The sequence below is a fragment of the Octopus bimaculoides genome, chromosome 7, assembly GCF_046866305.1.
Source record: "Octopus bimaculoides isolate indiv1 chromosome 7, ASM4686630v1, whole genome shotgun sequence".
NCBI classification, from domain to species: Eukaryota; Metazoa; Mollusca; class Cephalopoda; order Octopoda; family Octopodidae; genus Octopus; species Octopus bimaculoides.
In genome coordinates, this window is record NC_142934.1 from 75,286,308 (window position 1) to 75,296,990 (window position 10,683).

General features: G+C 38.3%; 1 protein-coding gene across 3 annotated transcripts in view; it reads left to right on the forward strand.

Annotated features, from left to right (window-relative positions):
• The window catches only part of LOC106867909 (ionotropic receptor 25a), a 152,682-nt gene that overhangs the window by 96,903 nt on the left and 45,096 nt on the right, over positions 1-10,683 (forward strand). For all 3 annotated transcript variants that reach the window (XM_052969756.2, XM_052969755.2, XM_089355519.1), the window contains exons 5-6: positions 836-1,008; positions 2,565-2,714. In XM_052969756.2, the coding sequence (XP_052825716.1) occupies positions 836-1,008; positions 2,565-2,714 (323 nt within the window). The remainder of the gene's footprint in view (positions 1-835; positions 1,009-2,564; positions 2,715-10,683) is intronic.

A 10,683-nucleotide genomic window follows, 5' to 3' on the forward strand; every position in this document is an offset into this window, starting at 1 on the left:
GGAATAAAAAAAAAGAAACAATGTTCATGGCTTTGTTGTATTTAATTATTGGTGTGCTTAGTTCAAAATTGACCTAGGGTTACGCAATAACAATAACAACAAGAAGAGCAACCGCCAATGTTATATGCTTCCAGCCGCCGGGGTGGGGTGGGGGGAGTTACTGCGTGGTTGCACAACCTGCTTGAAATGGCAGGCAAAATCGTTAGAGCGTCGGAAAAAATGGGTTGTGGTATTTGTTGCGAATGTATACATTCTGAGTTCAAATGCCGCCAAATGTAACATTGCCTTTCATTCTACCATGATCGATAAGGCTGAGAGTCCAAGACTTTCATTTGAACGGAGTATAACAAGGATATTCCTCAGATGCTACTGGGACACATTTTGAGTGTATTGGAGCCTTGCTCAACTAGGGTGCCTTTCCCCAGGACACAGGGAGTCACCCGGTCAAAGAATCGAAACCACGATCTAATGATGGTGAGCCCAACACTCTAACTACTCGACCACACATCTTCAAAAACTTTAGGGATGGGCAAAATGTCATCGTTTCGATTATAAATGTCCTCGATTAGAGCTCATCTGTAAACAGACTAAAACAAAAATTATCCATATCTAAAAATTATATAATTTCTCTCTTGCATATTCTTTACGACCCTCTCTCTCTCTCTCTCTCTCTCTCTCTCTCTCTCTCTCTCTCTCCACATACATACATACATACATACATGCATACATGCATACATACATACATACATACATACATACATACATACATACATATATACATACATACATATATATATATTTCAAGGTATCATTCTGTTGTTCTTATATATTGCAGAGTTAACATCTATATTTGATTCCTACAACGAACAAGGTTCCACGTTCCTCCTAACCTACGAAATAAGCTCAGTGCTATATGACAATATCTTTCAGAATCTACAGAGTAAAATGGACGCCAGAAACTTTCTAGCCTTCGGTAACACGACGGCTCTAGAGTCAGTTTGGGAGAAGGTTAGTATGATGTCACTTTATATAGTCATATTTATTACACCGTTTCCAGTAGGTACAGGGTCAGTGCAGCCTTCGACTTCTCTATCCAAAGGAATTTTTTACCCAAAATTTGCACGCTATTATTTATAGCTTTATCAGCTTCCAGTTTCACCGCTCTAAAAAATAAAATATTTCGTTTTTTCTTTGTTGCATATAACTCAGATTTGTACGAAGAATATACAAACATGTACGCGTAAGTGTGTTTATGTGTGCGTATATGCGTATGTATGTATGTATAGGTGTAGGAGTAGATCTATACCTAAAAAAAAAACAACAAAAATCAATATAGGCGCAGGAGTGGCTGTGTGCTAAGTAGCTTGCTTACCAACAACATGGTCCGGGGTTCAGTCCCACTGCGTGGCATCTTGGGCAAGTGTCTTCAACTATAGCCTCGGGCCGACCAAAGCCTTGTGAGTGGATTTGGTAGACGGAAACTGAAAGAAGCCTGTCGTATATATGTATATATATATATGTATGTGTGTATGTGTTTGTATGCCTGTGTTTGTCCCCCCAACATCGCTTGACAACCGATGCTGGTGTGTTTATGTCCCCGTAACTTAGCGGTTCGGCAAAAGAGACCGATAGAATAAGTACTAGGCTTCCAAAGAATAAGTCCTGGGATCGATTTGCTCGACTAAAGGCGGTGCTCCAGCATGGCCACAGTCAAAAAGACTGAAACAAGTAAAAGAGTAAAAGAGAGATACACAAACACACGCACACACATTATGCAAATAAATACTTATACATCTACGTAATCATACAGCTAGACAAACGATCACACTACACCCGTTTTGGCTGAAAATATTGTCAAGCCACATTTGAAAAGATTTTTGGTCGATCGGTTGAAGAATGATTGTCTAAATAAATAAATGTATGCTCTGTAAAAGTGAAGACGTGTGACCTAGTAGTTAGTCTGTTGCACTCATGATCTTACAATCGTGGTTTCGATTTCCAGCCTGCTGCATTCTTGAGCAAAATATTTACTTTCGGGTCACTCCACTTCACTCAGCTGTAAATGAGTTCTAGAAATAACTGAGAAACTAATCCTAACATTGACTAACATCCTGTTCAAGGTGGAGTGTTATAATTCTAGTCACTTATACACCACGGAAGCCGAATAAAACTCCAACCTTATAAGCCGGGGTTCATCATAGATCGTATGCTATTATTAAAGAAAGAAATGCGGTGAGCTGCCAGAATCGTTAGCGAGTCGGGCAAAATACTTAGCGGTATTTCGTCCGTCCTTACGGACGAAATACCACCGGGATCAAGACAATAAGTACCAGTTGAGTGCTGGGATCGATGTAGTCGACTATCCATCCCATTTCCCCAAATTTCAAGCCGAGAAAGGATTATGAAAGGATTATGAAAGATAGTAGAAACATTGATCAGCTCCGACTTAAATGGCTGCACATATACGATAGGATCTCCATTTCACTGAAGTTTTATTTGTTTTATATTGTCTTCTTTCACTCTCTGATTTTTTTTTTCTTTCTTTGAATAAAATTCTGATATAGGCAAAAGCAAACAATCTTCTCTCCGAATTTCACCAATGGGTGGTTGTTGTAACCGATAACCACCTTCCAGTCTGTCGTAACTGCTCTGATTACATAGTCATGTTACTGCCTGTGGCATTGTCAAACGAGTCCACTTGTAATACATCGTCGGTAAGTATAGCTTCTCGATTTGCATTGATATACTTTGCTGCTTTCTGCATGCTCACATCGATGCAAATAGTTGGGATTTAAGACACCATTTCAGGCATTTAGTGATTACGCGTCAGATTATAGTAGTAAAGAGATCTAAATGGAATCTTTACTACTTTACTAAGTAAGCACAATATAGCCAAATGGTTCGCAAGTTTACTAACAGTTGCTAAGAACACATGTGTAATTCCACATTGAGATATCTCGAGGCAAATATCTTTTACCATAGTCTAGGATCGACCCAAGTCTCGTGAGAGAAACTGGTGAAACTTTAAATAATCCCTTCAAATGGATTGTATCAGTTATTCAAAGGCCGATCTTTTTCCTCACACTCAACCACTTACAAGCTGATTCTATGAATATGAGGGGTTGCTAAAAAGTTCTGGCTATGGGTAAAAGAAAATACAGGAGGATCAGTTAATTATGATTTTATTCAACATATTCCTCTCTCAGATTCACATACTTGTTGCAGCGATCCTTCAGTTTTTCTAATCTCTGTAAAAGAACACCGAAGGCTGGGCCTGCAACCGGGCCTTTCTCGAAATCCTTAAAGCCAGGAAGTTTCCAGCACCCCCTCGTATATAGATCAGTTGATCTGTATACGACTGAAAACAAAGAATTTCTGAGCGAGACTTTTAGAAAAATAAATCACAAAACAAATAAATCACAAAACAAATAGATCACAAAGTTTATGAAAAATTACATTACCTCATAAAAATATGGATTGTAGGATATTTGAAGGGAATTTCTCAGTGAATCAGTGACCTATCACATGAGTTGTCTCAGATTCATGCTAAGCCAACATTGTCTTTACAAAAGTAACCATACGGTGTTTTATGCAATCATGGTGTACCTAAAATTACAACCTCCAGTGATTACTTCCATGCACTAGACGGTAGAGTATGATTAGTTCCCGGGGGATTCGGTTGCTATTTCTACCAGATGCAAGCTGTTGACCCAATCAGTGTACATTCTACGAAACGTGGTATACCAGGTAAAGTGCACATGTCGGTTGAAGTGTTTTGCCAAAGATTCTCTGGAAACTAATTACTCTAATAAGTTATCAGAAATGCTTGTCGAATGATTCTAAACCTCAGCAGCATTATCAGCATGTTTTACATACCATCGCTAATATAATGTCCAAATCTCAAAACATGCATATAATAACAGATATAGAAAGAAGTGTACACGAACAGGTATGAGCACACATATGATACATACATACATATACATACATACATACATACATACATACATACATATAAACACGCACACACACAACTACGAATATGAAAATGCTTCGCTGGAAGAAGTCTAACAAGACAGAAGCATATATAGAATTATCACTGTACACACGAAAGATAAGATGACCTTCCTTCTATATATCCCCATTTAGTTTTCTTTTATTAATTTGTATTTCGAAGTTGTCTCCCTTGACTTTCTCAACAAAATTTATTATTGACGCTAATAACCTTTCTCTTTGTAAGGACTGAGATTTTATTTGACTGAATTGCTTGTTCTCTCACTTACCACCAGCTGATTATTCTTCCATTGTTGTGAAAAAATTGCCTTACAATACATATTTACCTGCGTATGCGCCGTAGGTTAGTGGTTAGAGCTTTCAATTCAAGACAAAAGTTCGTGAATTCAATCCCTGTAATTGGGTGCATTTTGTGTCCTTGAGCAAGGTACTTCATTTCATGTTACTCTAGTTATCAGCCGACGGTTGGGGTAACCCTCCTGCTCTTTAGCTGTCACATCTTAAATACACCGTTGTGTCAAGAATCAATGTACCGAGAGGGTGTCTGCACCTGCTCGTGACTACAGAAACACCTAAAGCATGTTACCAAACCAAACCAAACGAAACCAAACTAAACCAAATCAAACTAGACCAAACGCAAGTCACACATGATTGACAACTGATCTAGTTAAATCCTTTTGCGGTCAACTTAAAATTTCAGTAGTGAAAATATCTGCATGTCACGCTACCAATCACCCCACAGTGGATCAATAAAACAGATATAAATAATGTAAACGCTGAGTTTGATTGGTCTCTTCAAACTATAAATCGGTGGTCATTTCCAAAGTTAGAATTTCATTAATATTGTAGTAGTAGTAGTAGTAGTAGTAGTAGTAGTAGTAGTAGTAGCAGCAGCAGCTGTTCTTGTTCTTGTTGTTGCTCTAGTTACCATTATTGTTATTGCTGTTGATGTTGTTTGTTGTTGCTGCTGTTGTTATTGTTGTGGTTATCCTTGGAGTTCTTTTACTGTTGTTGTTGTTATTATTACTGTTGTTGTTGTTATTGTTATTTTCGTTCCACTGTTGCTGTTGTACTTTGCCCTTCTACAAACTACCTGCCCTCGTTAAGTATTTGAATGTTTCGTATTTAAGCTGTCCTTCTGGCAAATGCAGAAATACTTTCCATCGTGTAGTCTTATTTTTATTGCATACGTTTGTTTTTTCTGCACAACTAGCAACCAGGCACAATTCTGTGTGCCTTCAGTTGTACGTGCTATTTTATATTATTTTTCAGATTATTATTATTATCATCATTATTATTATTATTATTATTATTATTATTATTATTGTTCAGTTGTTTTATTTTTATAACGTGCTTTCACTTCACTACCGAGCGCAGTTCTGTGTGCCTTGGGTATGTGCTGTGGTTTGTTGTGATGTTCTTATTTTTACTGTTTTACGTAGGATGTGTGCGGTGCCTAGTAGTACTATTTACTGTATGCTATATATATTTGTTAGTCCTGGTGTGTTTGTTATGTATTTGTCTGAATAATTTTTATCATACCTAATGTTTATTATTGTTGTTGTTGTCGTTATTATTATTATTATTATTATTAATATTATTATTATTATTATTATTATTATTATTATTATTATGATATTGTTGTTGTTGTAGTTGTTGCTTGTCATCGTGGCTTTTTATTTCCTGCGACATTACAAGATGCCATATTTATTCACCACGTGACATACTATCCTCTACTATTCAACTGTAACCTTCTCTCCCAGGGTGGGAAAAAAAATAAAAAGCGAAATAAAAAAAACATATCACAGTTATAAAAATAATTGGCAATAACCCAAACTTGATTTTCGGTTAACGTTCTGCATAACATTTTCTTCTTCTTCTTCTTCTTCTTCTTCTTCTTCTTCTTCTTCTTCTTCTTCTTCTTCTTCTTCTTCTTCTTCTTCTTCTTCTTCTCCCCCTCCTCCTCCTCCTCCTCCTCCTTCACATCCTCCACCATGTAGACTAAAGTCGATCTCCATCACGTCTGTTGTCATTCATGCCTGCCAACTAGGGAACCAGCCTCTACAAAATAGTTCGACTTTCTAGAAATAGTAACTATATTCTCTCTCGAATCACACCCTAAGAATATATTGGAGACTTTAATCACAGACATACTGTAGCTGAACAATATGGTTGGATGGCCATAGCTGGAACGCTTTTGATCATAGGTTCACCCACTGGAATTTTGGTCAGGCGTTAAACAAGAGTAAAAACAACAGCGAGGACGTTTATATGTGATCACTCGATCGGGTAGAAATAACAGCCACATGTACATCAAATAACATGCTCTACCTGTCTTAAAAGGAGGAGTGTATTGGATAATATAGATCTATACCTAAAAAAAAAAAAAAACAATCAATATAGGCGCAGGAGTGGCTGTGTGGTAAGTAGCTTGCTTACCAACCACATGGTTCTGGGTTCAGTCCCACTGCGTGGCACCTTGGGCAAGTGGCTTCTACTATAGCCTCGGGCCGACCAAAGCCTTGTGAGTGGATTTGGTAGACGGAAACTGAAAGAAGCCTGTCGTATATATGTATATGTATATATATATGTGTGTATTTGTGTGTGTGTGTTTGTACCCCCAACAATCGCTGCTGGTGTGTTTACGTCCCCGTAACCTAGCAGTTCGGCAAAAGAGACTGATAGAATAAATACTAGGCTTACAAAGAATAAGTCTTGGGGTCAATTTGCTCGACTAAAGGCAGTGCTCCAGCATGGCCGCAGTCAAATGACAAACAAGTAAAGAGTAAAGTGTAAAGAGTAAAGAGTAAGCAATGATGGAATGCTTTTGATCACAAGTTTGTGCGATTAATATTAACCTGAAATTCAGTAACAACGACAACGGTAGTATCGATAATGGTTTTTAAAATGTTTGCACATGGACAGCAGCTTGTGAGTGTGGGGTGGGGGGGAGATGAAATCGATTACATCGTCCGCTGTATTTGACTGCAACCTATTTTATCGATCCCGAAAGGATGAAAAATCGACCTCGGCGAAATTTGAGCTCAGAACGTAAGGACAGGCGAAATACTGCTAAGCATTTTGTCCGGCGTGCTAACTCGCGGCTTTAGCAGAGGCAGTAGTAATAGCAACAATAATAGTGCAACAAAAGCAACAACGACAACGATGATGACGACGACGATAAACAACGACAACCTCCTTCATCACTGTATGATTCTCAATTTGACATCATTTGTTCTATAATTTTCAATATTATAAAACCTTCGAAGGTGACGAGCTGGCTGAATCGGTAGCACGCCGGGCAAAATTCTTGGCAGAATTTCATCCGTCTTTACGTTCTGAGTTCAAATACCGCCGAGCTCGACTTTGCCTTTCATTTTTTTTGGAGTCGATAAAATAACAAAACCTTCATTTCGTGTTGCTCTGTGATCATTTCGACACCTAACTTGTGGTACACTGTGCACCTATAAAGGCAATGTCGACTTGATGGAGGGAATGAGCTAATGTACATTATAACCAAATCATTTGTTCAGCAAGAGCTTGCAGTACTGTCTTTCTCGGACTTCGAGAGGCTGCTATCAATCAAACAATATACCAATCAATCAATCAATCTGTGTGTGTGTGTGTGTGTGTGTGTGTGTGTGTGTGTGTGTGTGTGTGTATGCGCGTATGTGTGTTTATGTACAATTTTACATTAATCTTTTGTGGAGTACAAATTTGTTATTCTTATACAAGAATGTTGTTGAGAGTGACTTCGAAGTTTCCGACGATGGCATAGCTGGGCAGAACTTCGAAGTCACTGTCAACAACATTCTTGTATAAGAACAGCAAGAGAGAGAGAGAGAGAGAGAGAGAGAGAGAGAGAGAGAGAGAGAGAGAGTTTGTATCTAGCTGTAATAGAGAATCAACATTATATTCAATATTATGATAAGGCGGCGAGCTGGCAGAAGCGTTCACGTGCCGGGCGAAATGCTTTGCGGTATTTCGTCTGCCGCTACGTTCTAAGTTCAAATTCCGCCGAGGTCGACTTACCCTTTCATCCTTTCGGGGTCGATTAAATAAGTACCAGTTACACACTGGGGTCGTTGTAATCGACTTAATCCCTTTGTCTGTCCTTGTTTGTCCCCTCTATGTTTAGCCCCTTGTGGGCAATAAAGAAATAAACTTTAGCACGCCAGATGAAATGCTTAGCGGTATTTCGTCTGTCTTTACGTTTTGAGTTCAAATTCCGCTGAGGTCGACTTTTAACTTTCATCCTTTCGGTGTCGATAAATTTAGTACCAGTTGCGTACTGGAGTCGATCTAATCGACTGGCCCCCTCTCCAAAAATTCCGAGCCTTATACCTAGAGTAGAAAAGAATATATTCAATATTTTAAAATTTTCCAACTACATGTCCTAGACAAACGAAATTAAATAGGCTCCATACTGAACAATAAAAGATTTATTTATCAAAATTCGAACAAAAGATTCAGAAGGATGTAGATTTTATAACCGATTTGACGAAGCTTCACAAACGCTCAATATGCGCACCGCCTATGACACGATACACGTCCAGCTCCTGCTAAACGTGTTGTAGCATGCCTTGCGTAATTCTCTAGCACCTCAGTGATTCTCTGCTTGAGTTCCTCTAGGCTTGTAGGAAAATGTGGGATATAGACCAGTCCTTTCACATAGCCTGTAAAAAAAATCACAAGGTGTCAAATCTGGCGAACAGGATAGCCATGTCAACAGCACATTGTCATTATCACTGGCATGCCCGATCCAAACTTAGATTTTACACATTTGGTTAAAATTTGAGATCATTTGAGCGCGAATTGGCTATGTTATTAGACTCCGAAATTACGTCAATTTTGTGGGGACACCCGGTATATCAGACCTATGACTTCGTGATCCGTATTTTATAATTGTATGTATTGTGTCTGTAACCAGGCAATGGCTCACTCTCCTTAAGTCTAAAACATTGTTAATGTGTAACCAAGAAGTCTCAGGAAAACAATGAAACAAAGAACGCGAGTACGCAAGCATATAATTACTCAGGGGATAGAATAAAGTAAAATTCAATGTTTCGGATATTGACCCTTTGTCTGGAATACAAAGCGAAAATAGGGAAAAAGGTGCAAATCAGTCAAAATAAAAACAGCAGAGAGAATGAGGAACGGAAATGGAATAGAAGTGTGCTGAATGGTACTTTGAAGACAAAAGGGAGGAAGGAAAATAATCAAAGACTGTGAACAAGTGAGGAGAACAGAAGCTTCTCAAGATTAACTTAGAACCCTATGTATTAGTCAGAAATGTTCTGAGTTGTCTCTCTTCGTGTTCTCTCCTATCGTAGACAATAGATGAGAGTTCCACAGCCTATACAAATGATTTGATTATAGTGATCATATGTTTGTGGTGTACATTGGCTCATACTCTCCGTCAAATCGACATTGTCTGTACAAATGCCCAGTGTGCCACAGATCAGAGACTGCCATCAATTAATCGCAGAGCAACGCGAGACGAAGTGCTTGGTTCAAAAACACAACGCACTGCCCGTTGCGAGATTCGAACTACGATTTTGTGATTGTGGGGGTGCAGCTTTCTAACCAATAGGCCATGTACCTTCTGTTTCCCCTCGGTGCTCAGTCAAAAAATAATGTAACTTAATCCCTAATATTTCTTCTAAATTCTCTAATATTAATCTACTGTTGCTATTTATAATATTGATAACGTTGGAAATAAACACGCTATTATATTACTAGTATCACACTTGTATTTTTATAGCAATCTGAACAGTCTTAATCAGGTTACTGAATAATTATTAATTTTCTCGATTTTTTTAATAAATTCATTATTGTGATCTCCAGGCGAGCTGTAGAGTGTTAGAAACGGGAGAGACCTGACCAAATTCTCTATAGTATTTAGTTGTAGTTGTTCTCAATTCTAATTTATGCAAACTCAAAATGAAAAGTATTCTAACCTCCACCATCTTATCTTTTTGAGAGTTTGTAGAACTGAATTGTATAACATGTTGTCTCCTTCTCATCCTACAGACAACTGTAGGATGGGATTTGAAAGAGATTTAGTAGCAAGAAGAGCGATTTCGTTGGCTCGTAATATTTAGTTCTTTTGTTAAGCGTTATAACGAATGCATCGTCTTCACGCTTCTTAAATATACACAGTACACACGCAGATACACACACACACACAGTAAGAGAGAGAGAGAGAGAGAGAGAGAGATAGAGAGAGAGAGGGGGGAGAAAGAAAGAAGATGAAAACTATCTTGCTTTTAATGATTTAATTAACTGGTGGACAGTCATGGAATTTGCTGTTGTTGACTGACTCCCACCATTTATTTTATCGATCCCGAAAACATAGAAGATAAATTTGACTTCGGAACGATTTGAACGCAGAGCACAGTGAGCAGGAACAAATACCAAAGAACATCTCACTCAACTCTCTAACATTTTCGCCAATCCACCTTCTTGAATTGTTTCCCTATTTTATCCACCACGGAAGAAAGAATGAAAGGCAGAAGTGAGATTTGAATTCAGTGCGCAGGGAATCAGAATAAACATCACGAGGCATTCTATCCAACACTCTGAACACCACTCTGCTAATTCGCCGCCGAGTAAACTTATCTAAAATATCAATTTCTCTATTTGCTACCGTATTAGCGTGGAGGCGCA